The 20,499-nt window shown below is 34.7% G+C and overlaps 3 protein-coding genes across 4 annotated transcripts in view; 2 read left to right on the top strand and 1 right to left on the bottom strand.

Moving 5' to 3' along the window:
* LOC113064770 (parathyroid hormone 2 receptor-like) overlaps positions 1–20,499 on the top strand; it is a 34,288-nt gene continuing 13,789 nt past the window's right edge. Inside the window, exons 1-6 of the mRNA XM_026235684.1 lie at positions 1–363; positions 966–1,068; positions 6,556–6,666; positions 6,746–6,861; positions 7,097–7,194; positions 19,909–20,092. Of these exons, the coding sequence (XP_026091469.1) occupies positions 310–363; positions 966–1,068; positions 6,556–6,666; positions 6,746–6,861; positions 7,097–7,194; positions 19,909–20,092 (666 nt within the window). The 5' untranslated portion in view covers positions 1–309. The remainder of the gene's footprint in view (positions 364–965; positions 1,069–6,555; positions 6,667–6,745; positions 6,862–7,096; positions 7,195–19,908; positions 20,093–20,499) is intronic.
* On the bottom strand, positions 9,617–12,825 carry LOC113064771 (coiled-coil domain-containing protein 106). Of its 2 annotated transcripts, none has more exons than XM_026235685.1 (5): positions 12,684–12,825; positions 12,356–12,533; positions 11,650–11,841; positions 10,828–11,013; positions 9,617–10,171 (listed from the first exon to the last, which is right to left on the bottom strand). In XM_026235685.1, the coding sequence occupies exons 1-5, from the start codon at positions 12,798–12,800 to the stop codon at positions 9,858–9,860; spliced, it is 987 nt and encodes a 328-aa protein (XP_026091470.1). In that variant the 5' UTR covers positions 12,801–12,825; the 3' UTR covers positions 9,617–9,857. The 2 variants fall into 2 exon arrangements, with proteins under 2 accessions (XP_026091470.1, XP_026091471.1); XM_026235686.1 differs by having other exon boundaries at positions 12,356–12,516; positions 12,684–12,802.
* LOC113064772 (uncharacterized) lies at positions 12,860–18,052 on the top strand. Its single transcript, XM_026235687.1, has 5 exons — positions 12,860–13,072; positions 13,438–13,539; positions 14,034–14,133; positions 14,315–14,419; positions 17,474–18,052. Exons 1-5 carry the CDS (start codon positions 12,897–12,899, stop codon positions 17,942–17,944), a joined length of 954 nt encoding a protein of 317 aa, XP_026091472.1. The 5' UTR covers positions 12,860–12,896; the 3' UTR covers positions 17,945–18,052.

Raw genomic sequence — 20,499 nt, 5'->3', positions numbered from 1 at the left:
CTGCTGAGTGCAGTGATTATGTAAAGTTATTCATTAGAATTTTGCGTAGTCATTTGAAGAGTGGAGTGCGCAGATATGCACCACCTCTCTCGTTTCTGTGAAGGAGGATTTCTGCTGTAGGTGGTGGCATCAATTCACTTCGCTTTCAGCAGATGCTGAGTTCATTCTCCTGTGCAAATGGAGCTGGATATAATCACCGGAGGCGCAGAAAAGGCGCATACTGAGCTTTAGAAACACTGAGAAAACACTGAACACATCATATGAGCGAATACAGTCAATTTACATACACAACTATTTTAAACGTTCAACATGTGGATTATAGTTCTATGGCTATTTTTGATTGGTACTTCCGTCGAAGCACAGGTAAGAAGAGTGAACAATTTGTTGCATTTTTTTTATTCTCTTTGTTTGTATGTAAATTTGAAGTCAACATTTTTGAACGTTTAACTCTTGACATGTCTAAATGTTTAGCTTCCTGCCAGGTTCATCGTGAAAACGAAAAATACTAACGTTAAATGTTTCTATCTTATTTAACTCTTAAAGTCACTTTAAGCTGTAACCTAACATAGGTTCAGTATATTTTAATAATATATATATATTATTTTGGCTTACATAAACCAGTTCTACCTCTTAAATCATTTTAAGGCTAACATTAGCTTACCAACATTGTAAGGTCGTGTAAAGTCAGATGTTGTGAATGGGGTTAATTTGGACATAATTGTATTAAATGTTGTAGAAATGTTGGCATATTGCTAAATCTGATGCAAGCAAGCAAGCATGCAAATCTCTTTTGATGGTTTTCATGATTTTCCAATTAACAATGAAGCTTGAAGGTCTGCTGGTGGCTTTAAATCTCCACGAGCCCTCTGAATCATCTAATTGGATGGTTTCTAATTTCCAAATCAAGTCTAAAATAAGCGTGTCAAGCTGTCAGACAATCAATGACTCTGTATTTGTCTCGGCAGCATGTGGACCCTGAAGTGGGATTAACAGCTCAGGAACAAGTTCTCCTGCTGTACGACATCAAACTGCAGTGCCTTCAGAACATCTCCGAACACAGTCCTGCCGGTAAGACCCCACCTGCGGACTCTGTTTGGTCCTCTGACCCTTTTTCCCTCTATTGGGATGATCAGTGCAGCCCGTGAGGATAGATCATTTGCATAACTGATAGAAATATGGGGGGATCAAGATGAAAGTGACTCACACTTAAACGCATTTATGTCATTAGTTCATTAGTTTCAAAGCCTTTTGCATGTGAATTCACATCTGACGCATAATCCGTGGAACAGAATGTGACATTCGAATCTTCTTAGAGGATTTATCTGTCAAAATCTGCCACCAGAGAGATCCAAGATCCATTTCAACTGAAGAGTCTCAGATCTTTGGTTGGTTAATGAATCAAGCTTGAATGTCTCTCGCTCCTGTCCAAGTGTCGTTGCTCTCTCTGCTTTGTTGATTTATTTAGACACTGAATTACCTTACAGTCACGTACTGTCTATATCTGCCCACTCATATAAGCATCTCAACATATACAGTGGAGTCCAAATGATGGCACTAATGAAAATGTGTCTGCTTTGCATTTAATTTGATGCAGGATATTGATCTCGGCTGTGATAGATTTGCCACTTTTCAAGTTGGCCAGGTTTAATTCTAACAAAATTAGTGACAGTTTTCCGTCTTAAATGCAAGCTGGGTGTATGTTGTTAAAATGCTGGATTGGTAACAAAAAGGTTGTGGGTTTGAATCCCAGCAGGAGCAAGAATTCACAGGTGTAGGATTTACTTAACATTTTTCACTCATATTGCTATGAGTCCATAAATCATTATCATTGAAATAAAAATGAGAATTTCAAGAAAAAAAGATTTCTTGCAAAATCTACTCTAATAATAAAGGCTGCAGATATACTGGAACTTTTGAAGTGCAATTGCTTTCGGATGTGCCACAGCAAAAATGCTCCACTTATGTACATCCAGTCCAATCTTTTTTACTCTGATGGGAGTTTGTGATGTCACAGATTAATGGTGTAGTGCGGCTTGTGAGTCACCCTGCTGTTTACAGAAGCTGACGCACATGTATTGTTTTTTTTTTTTCCATTTTCTTTTTCCTCATTTACACATGTTGGTCCTAGCATTAACCCTGTGTTAGCTGATTGTGCATCCATACCCAGTTAAGATTGCGAGAGGTTCCTGGTTACCTGCGTAATTCTGAATTAGGAATTTGAGGATGATTCAAGCACATGTGAATCATCACAGAAACAAGGTGATGGCTCCGTACATCGATTAATAAATAATTAATGAACTATAAAGGCTTCTGCAAATTGAGACACTTCCAGTCAGCTGCACAGGATTATATGTACATAATCCGAGCTGGAATCTTTCTATTTCTTGCAGTTTATCCAACAAAATGTTATTATCAACTAATAATCTGGCACATGCCAGTGTAATATCCAACACAGATGAATATTTTCAAATCCAACAAGCACAAATGGCGTGATTTTGTGAATACAAAATACACTGATGTCAATGTGTTAATTTCACAGAGCAAGAAATGTGAAGTGCATTTGCTTTTGCAAAACTCACCACCACAATGCTAGCAAGCAAACATTTGGTGTAAGATTTTCAACAGATATTGCAATGAAATTTCACAAATAATCACAAAGAAATGTCAAATAATACTGAATCGAATGTGAAATGTTTAAGTAGAAGTTTTTCTGTAAAACATAATTTTTGTTTTATTTACAACTGGGTTCCAAAGCTACTTTTATACAACAGTTCAATAAACAAGAATTTAATGTTGATTAAATTGTTATTGAGACATAACAATGTCCGTGACGTTTCGTTGATTAAGTGTTTTTACCCAATTTTTTAAGAAAAATATTTTCCAAAAAAACTGTTTGACTTCCATGTTCTGGCACGCTATGAGCTGATTCCTTGTCCATTTACAAAATCCAGCAAGTTCCTGATCGGCATAGAACGCATAGAAGGAAATTATGTCACCGTTGCTGTGTGATGTAACAATTGTAACCTTGTGTAAAATAAGAGAAACCGGAATGAACTGTGTTTCATTTGTTTAGATTCATTGACTCAAAAAAAAAAAAAAACCCATGTTCATTCTTCGATGAATAATGTTTGAATGAAACGGTTGAGTGAATGACTCATTAACCACGTTTACACTGACACTTTTTATTTCAACTGGAATGATTTCATGAATCCAAACATAGTGTTCACAAGAACACTTATTAAAGTGGTTGCATTGATGTGCACGCTTATATGTCAGAAGCTTTAAATTTAGATTTAATATTTTGACATGCGCACACTGCACAAATATAAATAGTGTTCCACTGTGTTTAAATGCTATCCATCCTCATTTTCTTTGTTTTAAAAAACAGATTTATTTATCTATTTTGGGTACTTATTAAAAGACGACAACATGAAGCTTTGTGCAATGATGCTTATATTAATTAAGCGGTAAAAACATATCTGCAAATGAGAGTTTTTTAATAAGCACTTGTGGCACAATGTAATCTTGCACCGCTTCACAGACGATGAGTGTAAAAGAGAATTTTAGATTGACACGACAGTCATTTATTATTCTGAACAACGACAGCAGCTCGTTCCGTGCAGCATTCATCATTGCGACATTTCTACATCGTTGCACACGCGCAAAACTTTCAAGTATCGGTTTTCGATCCGATCAAATGGATTAGAAAAGGTTCATCCCACCCCTCTCAACCCGATTGAAATTTCAATGGGTTTCTGGCATTTTTATTCCAATTGAGGTGATTACAGTAGCACTTTCATTCAGATTGGACTTTTGAACCAATCTAAACCCACCTAAAGGCTCAGTCGACACTTGTTCGAATTAATGAATCATATTTGTAAAGATTTAGCTGAGGTTAATTTCGCCACCTTTTGGCTTAACTATGAACCTTCCAGAAAGAGTCAGTAAAAATGCAGACAAGCGACAGACTACCAAACTGAACAGACACCGTACGGCTGGAATATTAACAAGTTTTTTTTAAACACAGAAGTAAGCTAGAGTAAAAATTGACTTTGAATGTTCGAGACTTCCGATTCATTGGTTTATAACTAAGAATAACAAAGTGCACCAAACAGTAAAACTATTTGCACCTTAAAACTAGTGTGTCTATGATTATGAAATTGAATTGAGATAATATGATAACAGTTTGTAATATCAAGCTATCAAGCACCATAACGGGATGTTTTTTACAGAAAGAATTACTGGAAGCGAATGACACTTGAAGCTTGCACATTTGCATCCGCTCTTACGTTAAAAATTAGGTGGATAAGTGCTCTTGAAACTACGCTCAGTTAATCATATTCAAATACCAGATTGCATTAATTGTATATCTTACACACGGCATTTTATTTCCTTACCCAATTATAAAGCTCCCACCAGATGTTATACATTTTTCAATCTCTAACCTGCTGTGAAGTAGCTTTTGTCCAAGGTTTATATCTCCAGTCATTTTCTTTTCATTTGGACATTTGTGCTGCTCTTCAAAGGCACGGTAAAAAATAAAAGCTATACAAAAAAGCTCTCCTTTGTTTGACAACATTTGCTAATATTGGTTATTAGAGCTAATTAGAGTGTAGCTATTGTCATTTGTCGAATGCTAAAAATATATTTGCCATGGCAACTCTCAGAACTTTCTCAGAATGTTCAAGATATTCTAAATATAATTTCACAGTTCTGTATGTTTTATACATAGAGCTGAATTAAGGTTAGTTAGGACATTTTTCCCAGTCAACTAATTGGCAAAAATCCCAATTTACCCAAATTCACCCTATGTGTATATATGTTTGTATGAAAAAGAAAGATTCCCCGTCATACTGAAAATGGTTTGTTTATTAAGTCAGGACCTAAAAATCAATAAATGTTCAAGTGTGAAAGACAACATGGTGACATCTCAACCCGATGACCAATGGAATCCACAAATAGATACTGCACAGACAAAGTTTGTTGATGCTCTTTCTTCCAACCGTCATCAGCAAGCCACCAGGTTGAATTGAGCTCTGCTGATTCATTCACTTTGTATAAAGTTTCTAAATAGCATCATGCACTTTTAGCAGCGCGGACCCTCTCCATTCAAGGAGCTGACCGGCTGGTGCGGTGCTCCCATACAGAGACTCTGCCCTTTTCACACATTGCTCTGCGGGGTTTATTCAATGGTTGACGGAATACTTGCACTTAGAAGGAAGACTTACAAAGGCGCCGAATCAATGAGCCGCGAGGAAGATAAACTGTTCATGTCTCCATGGGCTTTGAGGATATTCCTTTCGTGCTCACTTTGCAAGATTCTGATTTATATTCTTCTCCATTTTCTTGAAATCTTCGAATGCATAGAACTGTGATTTATTTGATTAATAAACCATCTTTTTTTGATACCGGAGCTTAGTAAGTGTGTGAAATGTGTGAAAATTGCTGAGGCAAATATGCTTTTATGCTTTGAGGAAAGCATTGTTCACAATTATAATGTCTGAGAGCACGAGATGTCAAGTCTCACTTTAGATAACCCTGTTACCGTCTGATATTAAAGAAACTATAATTACATTAGACGTTCCCCAATGGACTCTGAACAGTTTTAATTAGGTTCGTTTTGAATGAGAAACGCACAGGCAATGAAACATACAGAATTCTATCCACAGTGTCATCTAGAATAGGGCCGTGTATACAGATTACAGATTCGATTTGATAAGGGCAGTGTTTCAGACAGATTTAAACTGTTGCTTTGTCTTTTTCTCAAGTTTAGTTAAGTTTTTTTTTTTTTTTTTTTGGTCGAGTCCAACAAATCATACACCATTTTGAAGATTTTTTTTAATGGAGATTGTGAAAATAAAAAGAACTCGTTTTTGAAAAGATGTTCATTTATGAATATTTTCAGATATTCAGAGTTCAGATGATTACTCCTGGAAGAAGCTGATGAAATTGTTATATGATGATATAAACTCTGACTGCTGAACAATCTGAGCTGATATTGCTGAGATATTTCCAAAAAGCATGTATGGTATCTGAGAATTAAAGCTAAGAAGACAATGAAGGCATATTATGTATTAGTGCTGTCAAACGATTAATCGCGATTAATCACATCCAAAATAAATATTTGTATATATTAAATTCTGATCTGCTGTTCTCATCTTCTCTAGTTTGCTTGTTAATCATAGTCTAATTAACTTGGCATTGTATTGTATGAATATTTTGGCTCTTATAATAATAAAGGCATCTTCCATGCATAAACGTAATTGCTATTATTACACACTTACTTTTTATTATTTGGCAGTGGAATTGGATTTCTGTTCATTCTTTTGGATTTCTTCCTCAAAGTTCTAAAAGCATTGTTAATGGAACCATTAATGAAATTAAGTTATTCAGGGGAACTGGATCCAGAACCAGAATTTAGCAGCAAAATTTGATCTCTGTTTAGTTTCACTGCTAGGAAAAAGAACAACACAGGCTTGAGATGTTAAAGCAGTTTAACTTCCAGACTCACAGATTACATAAAGTGTGATTGTGGTTTACACATTTTGCACACAGATGAGGTCTGTTCTCCAGGATGGGACGGGTTGGTTTGCTGGCCTCGAGGATCCCCAGGAACGGTCACCAAAGTGCAGTGTCCCAGCTATGTGTATGACTTCAACCACAACGGTACTTGCAAAACTGATTTGATCGCCAGTTTCTTTCCAACAGTATCTAATCAAATTGTTCGGTTTCTTCATTTTCGTAGGATTTGTATACCGTCAGTGCAACTCGAATGGGTCGTGGGTATCGGTGGAGAACAGAACTTGGGTCAATTATTCAGACTGTCTGCGCTTCTTGGCTCCAGGCGTTGAAAAAGGCAAAGTAAGTCCAAGCCGGAAGAGTTTGTGGTGACTTACAGACAAGTTTCAAAATCATTCAAGAGTTACTTTTTGATAACAACGGTCCAATGAGATGTAGTTGGGATGGTGTCTTCAACACAAAGTCTTATCAGACAAGCTGCTTATATAGATTCAAATGCCACAGATTTATTAAGTGAAACGTTTTTGGAAATGTTTAGGATGTTGTTGAGATGACTCAAGTCTTGTTGTGTTTCCAGAGGGACTTTTTTGAGCGGCTGCACATCATGTACACAGTTGGCTACGCGGTGTCCTTCAGCTCGCTGCTGGTCGCCATTTTCATCATTGGATACTTTCGGTAATTGAACCGAGAAAAAAAAAAAAAAAAAAAAAACACTAATAATTCTAGATATGCATTATGAAGTTGCACAGCAAGCGAACAAAATGAACTTGTTCTGCACAAGTGGCTGCTGTTGAGGGGCTCTTAGGAGTCTCAGGTGTTCATCTTTTTTAAAGACCTTGAGACATTAAATTAGCTGAAGAGTTCCCCACTGAGTTTCTGCTAAAACTGAATGACTAGTGCTTTGCTTTTTCTAATTGTGAAGGATGTTACTGGGTCCACATTTATGTATAATCATTATGAGATATTTTTAAACAAACGTAGCAAAACTAATACCACAAATAATAAGAAGAATTAACTGATATTTATATTATTTATATTTATATTATATTTATATTAATAAAATACATAAAAAAAATATTTAGCAATTTGACAAGGCAACATTTCTCATTTTGTTTGTAGTTTAAAGTTGAAGTAATAACATAACTAAATAAACTAAAAAGGAAAACTTGCAAATAAAATTACAAAAACACACAACAAAATAACAAAACATTATCCGAAATCAAAATATTAACAGTATTAACTATGATAGTATATTAATGATACTAAAATACCGCTAATATGAAGGTCAACTCAAAACTTTCTTGAAAACTTTTTTACCATAGTTGTTTTTTATTTTTATTACTGTTCAAATGTAATTTATGCATATGATATTATTTTATTGTTATAGACCTTTTGGTAACACTTTACTTGAAGGGGTGTGCATAAGACTAACATGACACCTTCATAATCATGCTATGACACATGTCATGAATATGAAGGAGTTTTTATGCATGTTTATGACAACTGTCATTAAGTGTCATTCGCTCAATTATGACATTTTTAATGCAAAGATGACATTGTTTGAAATGTCTTTGTTATGACACCTTGACATAAACCAATACATCATAACCTGTCGGTGTCTTTGTCATGACAACTTGACATTACCAAGACAACGCAACTTGTCAGTGTCCTGGTAATGACAACTTGACATTACCAAGAAAACATAACCCGTCATAAATCTGTTATAAAATATGACATAGCAGATTAATTATCAAATTTAAGAAACTACTTAGCTTTATAGGTTAACAGTACATTAAACTGTCATGTGGTTGGTTTTGACTGTCATGAGGCCGGCATTATAATTGTGTCATGAATTTATGACGAGTTTTTTTTTTTTCCACTGGTACAAATTGAATTTGTCATTAAAATGTCATTAAGCGTTAATAATCTGTCAAATAGTTTTATAACGGTGTCATGAATATATTTATTGACCTCAAGTAAAGTGGTACACATTGAATTTGTCATTAAATGTCATTAAGTGTTAATAATCTGTCATATAGTTTTATAACGGTGTCATGAATATATTTCTTGACCTCAAGTAAAGTGGTACACATTTAATTTGTCATTAAAATGTCATTAAGTGTTAATAATCTGTCAAATAGTTTCATAACGGTGTCATGAATATATTTCTTGACCTCAAGTAAAGTGGTACACATTTAATTTGTCATTAAAATGTCATTAAGCGTTAATAATCTGTCAAATAGTTTTATAACGGTGTCATGAATATATTTCTTGACCTCAAGTAAAGTGGTACACATTGAATTTGTCATTAAAATGTCATTAAGCGTTAATAATCTGTCAAATAGTTTTATAACGGTGTCATGAATATATTTATTGACCTCAAGTAAAGTGGTACACATTTAATTTGTCATTAAAATGTCATTAAGCGTTAATAATCTGTCAAATAGTTTTATAACGGTGTCATGAATATATTTATTGACCTCAAGTAAAGTGGTACACATTTAATTTGTCATTAAATGTCATTAAGCGTTAATAATCTGTCAAATAGTTTTATAACGGTGTCATGAATATATTTCTTGACCTCAAGTAAAGTGGTACACATTTAATTTGTCATTAAAATGTCATTAAGCGTTAATAATCTGTCAAATAGTTTTATAACGGTGTCATGAATATATTTCTTGACCTCAAGTAAAGTGGTACACATTTAATTTGTCATTAAAATGTCATTAAGCGTTAATAATCTGTCAAATAGTTTTATAACGGTGTCATGAATATATTTATTGACCTCAAGTAAAGTGGTACACATTTAATTTGTCATTAAATGTCATTAAGCGTTAATAATCTGTCAAATAGTTTTATAACGGTGTCATGAATATATTTCTTGACCTCAAGTAAAGTGGTACACATTTAATTTGTCATTAAAATGTCATTAAGCGTTAATAATCTGTCAAATAGTTTTATAACGGTGTCATGAATATTTTTCTGGAGTGGTACGAGTTTAACTTAAATGTTAAAACTTAAACATTAAATGTTAAGTGGTATTCTTATATGGTCAAATAATGTTAAATACCTTAACAAAATGCAACAGACACGTCAAAAGATTTTACTTAACTTTATGTATGTGCACAATACATAAAAAACTGACAAGTAACAGGACTTGCTCTTCCTCACACAGAGGGTTCTGGCATTTTCTGACATAGAATGAATTTTTTTTTTTTTTTACAAATAATAATAATTACCTGTTCTTCCTCAAACAGAGGGTTACAAAATAAACTTAACACATATATTTTGTGTTTTGGAGGGAAAACAACAGGATAACTAGTTTAGAAGAAAAAAAATTAGGTGTACTTGTACATTATTGGGAGGAGTTGTCCACTTTTTTTCTTTGCTGTGATCGTTTCAGCCATCTCTTTTGACATAGCCCTCTTGCAGCGCTCTGCAAACTCTGAGATCTTCTCATTGACTTCATCTGTAGGAAGCAGCTCCTGAAATGTATCAGGATATGTGATTGCCAGCTCAGCAATTATAGCTGTTCTTGCAATTGTGTTGCGGTCAACATTAATCTTGGCGAAGGCCTTTTTCATGGATCCATAATGGGTGAATCTCTTAAGGGCATTCTTGTAGCGGCGGATGATTCCCTCCGTTGTGGTCACTGAACAAAAAAATAAACAAATAAATAAACTAGGGCTTTCAAAGGTATTAATTGTGATTAAGTATTTTAATCAGTTGACAGTCCTAATTAATACAAATATTAAAGAGACTCTTGGAGTCATCCTTGCAGTATTAGAAGTACGTTTAATCTCAGCTAATGTTCTTTAAGATGCCAGACATCCCACTCTGCGATTTCTCTGCATCCGGGAAACGCTATCGAAATGCGAGAGGTTCTGGGACAAGTGGTATGCCTGAGAAGCATCTGTAAAATGGTGAGTAACACGTGTCTTCTGGGAGATGTTAGGCTAAATATAGGATTATTTATTATGAAACATTTTGTTTTCATTTACCCATCCTCATTTCATTCAAAATCTGTATGAATTTCTTTTTTCTGTGAAACACAAAAGCAGATATTTTGAGAAATGTTTCATTGTTGTTTTTGTTTTTAGTCCATATGGAAGTTAATGGCAGCCAAAAATCTTTGTTTACAAACATTTCTCAAAATATCTTATATCCAGAAAAAAAGAAAGTCACACAGGTTTAGAACATCATGAATGAGAGAAAATTATGACAGAATATAAATGTTGGCTTAAACTTCAGTAATGGGCAACTTTAATGTAAGAAACCATCTCATTATGAATCAAAGCCTGTGCTTACTTCTTGAACGGCTGTGTGAGTCAGTGTATTTTTTTGACTTTTTCTTCTCCTTCTTCTTCTTCTTTTTCTTCTTCTGTTGCTCCTCTTCTGAGGATGATGAGGAGCTGAAGTCTGAGGATGAAGAGGAGGGGGATGGAGACATTGAAGGTGAAGATGAAGAAGGAATGTGAGCAGTCTTTCTGAAACCTGTAGGGGAAAAGGGGAATGGAGCAGGTGGACAAGCAGAATAATGGATAAATAAACAAAGCTCCAAAATCTAGTTACATTTCTCAATAGGCCCAATTTTGGGTTCTATCTGAAAGCAGAGAACTGTATCACAGAAGAACACACATAACATGATTTGTTTTATTAGATAACTTCTATAATGCTCTCATTGTAGTTGATGATTAAAGGAACTTTCTGTAAAGTCTTGTTTTTGAAACCAGAGCAAAGAGCTATTGGAAGTGCTTTTCATTGGATATAATCAAATCAAATTTATTTGTATAGCACTTTTCATAATACAAATTGTTTTGAAGCAGCTTTACAAAAGTCACAAAGTGCCTATGAAAATGTCTATAATATAGTATTAATGCTTTACATTTACATTACAATTACAATGGCTTTGATCCTTCTGTAATAATGTGATAAATAATTTATATACTGCATTTAATAAACATGACTACTGCTGCATGGCCCTTCAGTGAGTTTGCACTTACAAATAAACAGCTACACTTTTGTTCTGTGTGCTGTGATGAAAGTTGATAATGGTTATATCACAATGTCTCTGTCCTTTCACAAACATTTAAAACTCCATGAATAATGGTAATTGTGTTCCTAATATACCTGACTTTCCAGTAGATGCAGGTGCACTGGGGGCTCCCTTAATTTGTGAAAGCAGGAATTCCTTGTCGTTTTTTAGCTCACTGTTGGCCTCTTCTAGGTATTTAATGCGGTCCTCGAGGTGTTCAATCTTCTGTCGATCCATCTTGGTCTGTTCTTTTAGTTTGGCCAACTCCATCATTCCTGTTGGTGACACTGCACATTTTTTTTAAATAAACAAATGTTTTTGTATATATAGTCTCCCATCCCAAGAATGTTCCTTGCTCAGAGCCTAGCAATGTAATTTTTAAACAGAACGATCCTTCCAAATGCATGTTGCAAAATAAAAGCCAAGTACATGGCGCTATATATATATATATATATATATATATATATATATATAATTATTATTATTAGAAAGAATTTTGTAAAGAAAAAAAAAAAAAAAAAAAAACTAAATTAAACATGTTTACTTTGGTATTGATAACTGTGTAAAATTACTTGTATTTGGACTGGTTGCAATTTTACTATTGGGACAACACTATTATGCTACAATTACCAAAAAAAAACAATATCAACAAAATAATAAAAATAGGAAATATGATGTGCCACAATCAGCCAAATACAGATAGAAAAAATTCTGGTAATCTGCTGACAAAGTGGCTAGAACAAGAGCTACAGGTTTTAATTAAGCACTGGTTGTTAAAGTATTAACACAAAAATGACTTACATAATTTCCTCGGGGAATGTTTGACTGTCTTCTTTCTCTTTGGGCCAACAGGGACCTCATCCACATCTTGTTGTAGGCTCTCATTCGCAATCGCATCATCCACAACTTGTACTTCTTCTATACCTTCCTTGGCCTCCATCACTCCACCATGTGCTCTTTTGCTGAAACGAGTTTTCATCTAAATAGTTGCGCAAAGCAAAGAACACAAACTCCATGTCATGTCAGCTACATTCGTAAACTACCAGTTCTGTACAACTTTGGCTAGAACAGTAAAGACTGATGATGTCAATGTTCCTAAATAAATACAAATGTTTCATGTTTAGCTTACCTCAAATAGAGAACTTAGTGGATACTTCGTTTCTTTGATGCTCCTGTATGTTGTCCGTGTGGTATGTTTTACGACAATTATAAACGCGGGACAGTCAGGTACGCACGTCGCGTCCATCCAGTAGGCGCCAAAATTTTAAGTGGCACGACAGGACATTTGAATGTGGAACAGGACATAGGCTGGTTGGGTTGTTGACTTAGAAAGCAGTTACAGATGACGCGGTTATTGCAAGAACTCCTAAAAAATATTAGAAGTTATGATAACACGAAAAAAAGAAGAATAGTTAGATGGATGCAGAAATGGGGTATCCTGAAAAGTAGGATGCAGTGTCCAAAATGCAATCGAAGCATGCGCCTGGAAAAATGCGATCGCAGCGATGGTTTACGATGGTAAGCCAGTCTGTCTGTATACATAAACAATTTAATGAAATGAAATTGCTATCTTATTTGAAACTAGACATTATTATTATCAATGTTGAAAACAGTTGTGTACAAGTATATGTATATATATATATATATATATATACATACACACAATATATATTATTATTATTATTTTTTTAAATTATTTTTATTATTATATTTTGCACAACTGAAGTGGACCTGTCTGGATGAAGTCCACCTGTATTGTATTAATGGCCCGGAAGTCTGAAATTTTTATTATTATGTGAAATGTGTACAATATGTTTTATCCGTATGATATTTGATATTTTCATGTGTTACACTTTTTTGCATTTTGCCTTCTTTTTCTGTAGGGTCTGTAAGCATCACAAAAGTTCACCACTCTCTGTGCGCAATGGCTCAATATTCACCAATTCTCACACCCCTTTGGTGAAATGGCTTGAGTTTATGTACAGGTACAGTATTTATTTATTTGACAAGTAAAGTGCACAAAAATAATAAATACTGTAAATGTGTCAGAATTAGCCAACAAGAATATTTTTTCATCTGTAATCCTTGGAGAAAATGACACACACACAAAAAAAAATATTTATATATAAACCATGTAAAACATAAGCTTATTATAAACTTAAAATGTAACATTTATTACTTGTGTATTTATCAACATCAACTCACCCCTGCATATTGCAATACACAGACTCCCATTTTCAGAATTCACCAGAAAAATTGTTGTTGATGTGCCAAACAGTGGTAGAAAAGTTTTTACACCAATGTCATATTATACTATTTGAATCAAAATAAAGAGGGGGCTAGTTTTGTTTCGCAAAGGGTTGTTTGCTTTTACCCAGTTCAGTGACAGGAAATTAAGCAGGCCAGGAAATCAATGCAAAAACAGTACAATTTAAAGTGACTCTAATTATTTGTTTTAATATTTGTTCCTTCCCTACAGGTTTGCACAAGGTTTGCAGTTGAAGCAGCTTGCCATGATCAATGACGGTATAGCAGGAAGCTCAAAGACACTGACAAGAATGACAAAAGTACTCAGAAAGGTTGTTGCATTACTTATTAGTTGTAAAAATAAGTAAAATGTGAACATTTTTATTTCAGTGTTTGATTAAGTCCAAACCCACTGTAGACAACTGGATTCAGCATTGCTACATATTGTTTATAAAATTCCATACTAAGTCATTGTAACAGTCAACTTGTGATGTGTTATTTCTATATTTAAAGGTGTGCATTGCTGCCCTCAAGAGACTGAGGATCAGAGGAATGAGAATTGGTGGTCAACATCGATTTGTTGTTATCGACGAGAGCAAATTTGCTCACAAACGAAAGGTAGGCTGTTTATTTGTATGCAGCCCTACTTAAACTTTACTTGACATGTATCAGTTTTGTCATGTTAGTGCAGTGCCAGTCTGAGATTATGTAAAGAGAGATGAAGGGAGATTTTACTGTAAACAACTTACTTAAAGGGTGGGTGAAATGCTCGTTTTCACTCAATATCCTGTTAATCTTGAGTACCTATAGAGTAGTACTGCATCCTTCATAACTCCAAAAAGTCTTTAGTTTTATTATATTCATAAGAGAAAGATAGTCTGTATCGATTTTTCCCGGAAAAACACGACCGGCTGAAGGCGTGACGTGTGGGCGGAGCTAAAGAATCACGAGCGCGAGTAGGCTTTTGCGTTGAGAGCGTTTGGAAGCTGTGACTTTACCATGAGGAAAACAACATCCAAAACAAACCATGGCTAACAGTCAGATTCAGCGTATATTTATGGTCCAGAATCAGATCTAGAGGCTGAAATTTAACAAGAGCAGCATCAGCAACGACGTCTCTATGTGGTATGTACTGAAACTGTATATATTTGCTTAGCAGTTTTGGAAAATGACTAAGTTCCACTTTATGTCGTCAATGTTTTTTTTTGTTTTTTTTTAAGCTGTACATGTGGAAAGTGCAGTTTGATGACAACATCTCATGTTGTTTACTTGATGTCCTTACGCGCCGATAGCTAAGTTAACAACACAGAGATATTTGAAGCAGTTTTACTCACCGCCTGCGGTTCCAACACACAATCGTGACCCTTTTTCATTGGGATTGCATTATCCTTAAGAAATAAACAATGTGCAAATCTGGCGTCAAACTTGGCCTTGTTTGTAAAACAAGCATCTTGGAAATGCAGGGAACAAACAAAAACACTTGCACAACTCCGTTGATGCTCTGTAAAAATAAACTCCATCCACTGGTCCCTTAATGCTGTTTTTTTTTTTGGTAATCTGTGCAGGGTTGTCTTGCCCTGGCAACCAAAAACACACTTGTTTTGTGACATTTCGCTCTGCTCTGGCTCTGATCAGTGAAGTCTGTTGTGCTCTCAGTGCTCTGCTATACGGGAGCGCTCTCTTCCGGCAGAAGTGTCTCAGGACCCATATAAGGAAATTACGCTCCATCTAACGTCACACAGAGCCATACTCGAAAAAAACTTTCCGAAACTTGTGACAAACCGGAAGAGGTATTTTTGGAACAGAAATACTCCTTCAAACGTACAACTTAATTTTTGAAACTTTGTCCATGTTGAGCATGGGAATCCAACTCTTTAACAGTGTAAAAAAGTCAGTATGCATGAAATAGCATAGCCCCCCAAACCCCCCCCCCCCCCCCCCCCCCCACTGAAGAGAAAAGAAGACATTAAATCTCTGAAGATCTCAGCAGAGGGGGATTACACAACTCCTGACTCTCTGACTTTATTTCTGTCATAATCAGGTCTTTTTGAGAATTAACGGAGGTTTAGATGTTGATGGTTTGTTTTATTGTGTACTTACCATGATGGTGATGAGTGTTGGCTTTTGCTGTGTTCTTGCCTTTGACATTTGAACATTAGTTTTTCTCTGACTGCTTTGCCTGTGTGTTTATAAGGCACAACAGCTGTAGCAAAAAATGCTGAGAGAAAAGTGATCTGGCGACGATGATTGATGATTTCATCAACTGAGTTTACAAGGCTGTACCTCATTTTATTCACATGTTAATCTGTTCTCAAACATTCATGTGGATTATTTCATATGATTGATTATTAATCATACACATATGATATCAATATTTATTTTTACCATGTGCTTTTATTTTTGTTGTTGTTTTATTATGTGATTTTTAGTAGCTTGGTTTGTGATTACATTTACATTTATTCATTTAGCTGACGCTTTTATCCAAAGCGACTTACAATTGCTATATATATCAGAGGTCGCACACCTCCAGAGCAACTAGGGGTTAAGTGTTGATTTAATCTAAAGCTGTGGCTTAAGTCAGTTGTTTACAGTAAAAGCTCACTGTCAATTTTACTGAACAAAAAAGTACAATTCTGTGCTTTGCTTTGTTTGATTTGATGTGTTTTTGCACATAATGCTATAATGGAGATATGTGGTTAGTGTTTAATGTTCTGTTGGGATTTAAAGGGTTTCTGTTAAGTTTTGTGTGTCACCATTGTGTTGAAGAGCAGAGCCTGTGCTTCAGTCCAGGATGAGCAGAAAAACACTGATGTTATGCTGCATGTTGCTTTATTTAAAGATAGTGACTGTGTATTTACTGATGCATTGATGATGTTTTTAAGTTTTTCAACTTGTTCATTTGTGATGATGATCACTAGTATGATTTAGTTAAATTGATGTTTCTAGTTAACTCATAAAGTCTTTTTCTTAGTGGATTCAAATGAAATAATCTCACAGTATAAATCAGGGATCACCAATCTCGGTCCTGGAGGGCCACTGTCCTGCAGAGTTTAGCTCCAACCCCGATTAAACACACCTGAACCAGCTAATCAAGATCTCACTAGGCATACTGACTTTCAAACAGGTGTGTTGGAGCTGGTTGGAGCTAAACTCTGCAGGACAGCGGCCCTCCAGGACAGAGATTGGTTACCACTGGTATAAATATTTAATGGCAATTGACCAATCAATTTCCTCAAATGAAATGAGTTATCAGGTTTTTATTCAGTACATTATTAATAACAGTAACATACTGTAAAGATTACAGTAAAGAACTGTAAATTCACAGCGGCTCTTGTTTTGTTGCTTTTACAGGTGTGCTGTATAATTTTACAGTATAATTGTAGTTTATGATTTACAGTACTCTTGTTAAATTTACAGGCTTACTGGCAACCAAAATTTTTACAGAAAAATATGAAAGTGAAACAATATTTTGTTGTAAGGAAATTAAATTCTGAAAATGTAAACATTAAAAAATAAAAATGCATTTGCACCTGTTGGGCAATTGTGTGTTATCAAGCCAGGTAAGAAGGATCAGTCTATTAACTGTTCAAGAGGACTGGATTCCAATGATTGAAAAAAAAATACAGCACAACCCTTATTAAATAATTTATCTTGTTTTATTTCTTTTTTTAGTACCATCGTGGCCGATGTGGCAACACTTGGCGGCGTAAGCGCCAGTGGGTCTTCGGGATGCTAGAGGTTGATGGTCTTTCCAGAAGACCCATTCTGAGACTCGTCAAGGACCGCTCAAGGCAAACACTTATAAGCAAAATTCAACGACATATCAGACCTAGAACATCAATCCTTACAGATGAATGGCGTGCCTACAACAGACAGCTTTCCCAGTATGGATATCGTCAGTATTCTGTCTGCCATAAAAGACACTTTGTTGATCCAGGGACTGGTGCTCATACTCAGCATATTGAGCGTGCATGGCAGAATTACAAGTTGGAAATATGGCGTCGTAGAGGAAATCGTACTACTGAGTCACTGAAAACTCACCTCAAAATGATAGAGTGGCACCACTGGTTAGGTGTACGCCATTATGATGGTGTCTTAGGTAGACTTATTCATGATGTAAAAAAGCATGTCAAGACAATATAAATGTGTGGGATGCTGTAATTAACTGTCTTTGCAGTGATATGGACCAAATGCTGCATTGCTTAACCCCCACAATTGCACCATTGTTTTAATTCAATTTTGGGTGAATCGTTCTCCAAATGCAATAAAATGTAATTTTATAAATTTTAATTATTATTATTATTGGATGATTGATTTCATTTCTCTAACACTTATTCATCTTCTTTAAGACATTCAAAATTGTCTATTATCTAAAAAAAAACATGAAATGAAAAATATTCATGACGCCGTTATAAAACAATTTGACAGATTATTAACACTTAATGACACTTTAATGACAAATTAAATGTGTACCACTTTATTGAAGTCAAGAAATTTATTCATGACACTGTAAATATATTCATGACACCGTTATGAAACTATTTGACAGATTATTAACACTTAATGACATTTTAATGACAAATTAAATGTGTACCACTTTACTTGAGGTCAAGAAATATATTCATGACACCGTTATAAAACTATTTGACAGATTATTAACGCTTAATGACATTTTAATGACAAATTCAATGTGTACCACTTTACTTGAGGTCAAGAAATATATTCATGACACCGTTATAAAACTATTTGACAGATTATTAACGCTTAATGACATTTTAATGACAAATTAAATGTGTACCACTTTACTTGAGGTCAAGAAATATATTCATGACACCGTTATAAAACTATTTGACAGATTATTAACGCTTAATGACATTTTAATGACAAATTCAATGTGTACCACTTTACTTGAGGTCAAGAAATATATTCATGACACCGTTATGAAACTATTTGACAGATTATTAACACTTAATGACATTTTAATGACAAATTAAATGTGTACCACTTTACTTGAGGTCAAGAAATATATTCATGACACCGTTATAAAACTATATGACAGATTATTAACACTTAATGACATTTAATGACAAATTCAATGTGTACCACTTTACTTGAGGTCAATAAATATATTCATGACACCGTTATAAAACTATTTGACAGATTATTAACGCTTAATGACATTTTAATGACAAATTCAATTTGTACCAGTGGAAAAAAAAAAAACTCGTCATAAATTCATGACACAATTATAATGCCGGCCTCATGACAGTCAAAACCAACCACATGACAGTTTAATGTACTGTTAACCTATAAAGCTAAGTAGTTTCTTAAATTTGATAATTAATCTGCTATGTCATATTTTATAACAGATTTATGACGGGTTATGTTTTCTTGGTAATGTCAAGTTGTCATTACCAGGACACTGACAAGTTGCGTTGTCTTGGTAATGTCAAGTTGTCATGACAAAGACACCGACAGGTTATGATGTATTGGTTTATGTCAAGGTGTCATAACAAAGACATTTCAAACAATGTCATCTTTGCATTAAAAATGTCATAATTGAGCGAATGACACTTAATGACAGTTGTCATAAACATGCATAAAAACTCCTTCATATTCATGACATGTGTCATAGCATGATTATGAAGGTGTCATGTTAGTCTTATGCACACCCCTTCAAGTAAAGTGTTACCATAAACAGAGTGAAATAAACATAACATATTTCAATATTTTTTTGCAAATAATTAATTTTAATTTCTAAAAAAAGAAAGAAAAATCAAGCACAACAAACAATTAATTAATTAGTTTGTTTATGTATGTATTTAGTTTATTTATATTCCCATGAAGACAACTATGTCAATTAAGAGTTTGAGATGAAATATCAGATATGTCAGTTGTGAACAGAAAATCTTTACAAAAACAAAAAAAAAACTTGCCTTTTCATTCCATAAATATTCAAAATTTATTTTCCAAAACCATCACAGAAAGAATGGTGAGTTGAAATGTGGCAGAAATTACAGTTATTCATGCCGGTTTGAAGGAGATAAAGGACAAAATTGACATGATTCCTGTGATTTAGCTGAAATGTTCTCTCTTTTGTCTCCCAGGCGTCTCCACTGCACCAGAAACTACATTCACATGCACCTCTTTGTGTCTTTCATGCTGCGTGCGGTCAGCATCTTTGTCAAAGACAGAGTGGTGTACGCTAATGGTGTGCTACAGGAGTACGACACCATGCTAATGGACAACATCAGCACCATCTCCATTTCCCCTCTGGACAAGACTCAGTATGTGAGTGCAGTGAATGAGCTACGTTGATAAACCTGGCCAGGCTTAATGATCTGTAATTTTTTTCTCAGCTGAACTAGTTTTGCCTAAAATGACTTTAATTACCTTTAGTTAACTTAAATTAAGTTAACTTTTCTCTCCATTGATATGGGTTGAATGTTCTTTTGTCATCAAAGATGCATTCGTTCTTGCCCTGCACAGGCTTTAACTAAAAATTGCAATGTTTGAAACGTATTAAAGACTACTCCATTGTGTTCGAGTGATTGAAATTGAACGTACATTGCTTTCAATTTCCTTTAAGATGAAGGTAGGGGGTTTGGGGACTAATGCAGCTAAATGAAGAGTGCAGCAAATGTGGATTTAATATTGCATCTGTGTATTTTATTATTCCTGTTGGACTACTGGGAATG

The sequence above is a fragment of the Carassius auratus genome, chromosome 47 (genome assembly GCF_003368295.1).
Source record: "Carassius auratus strain Wakin chromosome 47, ASM336829v1, whole genome shotgun sequence".
NCBI classification, from domain to species: Eukaryota; Metazoa; Chordata; class Actinopteri; order Cypriniformes; family Cyprinidae; genus Carassius; species Carassius auratus.
This window is presented reverse-complemented; position numbering and strand designations above follow the sequence as displayed.

Bases quoted from the DNA above. Each gene is read 5' to 3' on its own strand.
- LOC113064771 (XM_026235685.1), bottom strand. From the start codon at position 12,800: ATGGACGCGACGTGCGTACCTGACTGTCCCGCGTTTATAATTGTCGTA. The intron at 12,534-12,683 runs GTAAGCTAAACA...GCAACTATTTAG, and splicing joins CACTAAGTTCTCTATTTGAG to ATGAAAACTCGTTTCAGCAA. The intron at 10,172-10,827 runs GTAAGCACAGGC...TTTTTTGTTCAG, and splicing joins CTCACACAGCCGTTCAAGAA to TGACCACAACGGAGGGAATC.
- LOC113064772 (XM_026235687.1), top strand. From the start codon at position 12,897: ATGACGCGGTTATTGCAAGAACTCCTAAAAAATATTAGAAGTTATGAT. The intron at 13,073-13,437 runs GTAAGCCAGTCT...CTTTTTCTGTAG, and splicing joins CGCAGCGATGGTTTACGATG to GGTCTGTAAGCATCACAAAA. The intron at 14,420-17,473 runs GTAGGCTGTTTA...TTCTTTTTTTAG, and splicing joins AATTTGCTCACAAACGAAAG to TACCATCGTGGCCGATGTGG.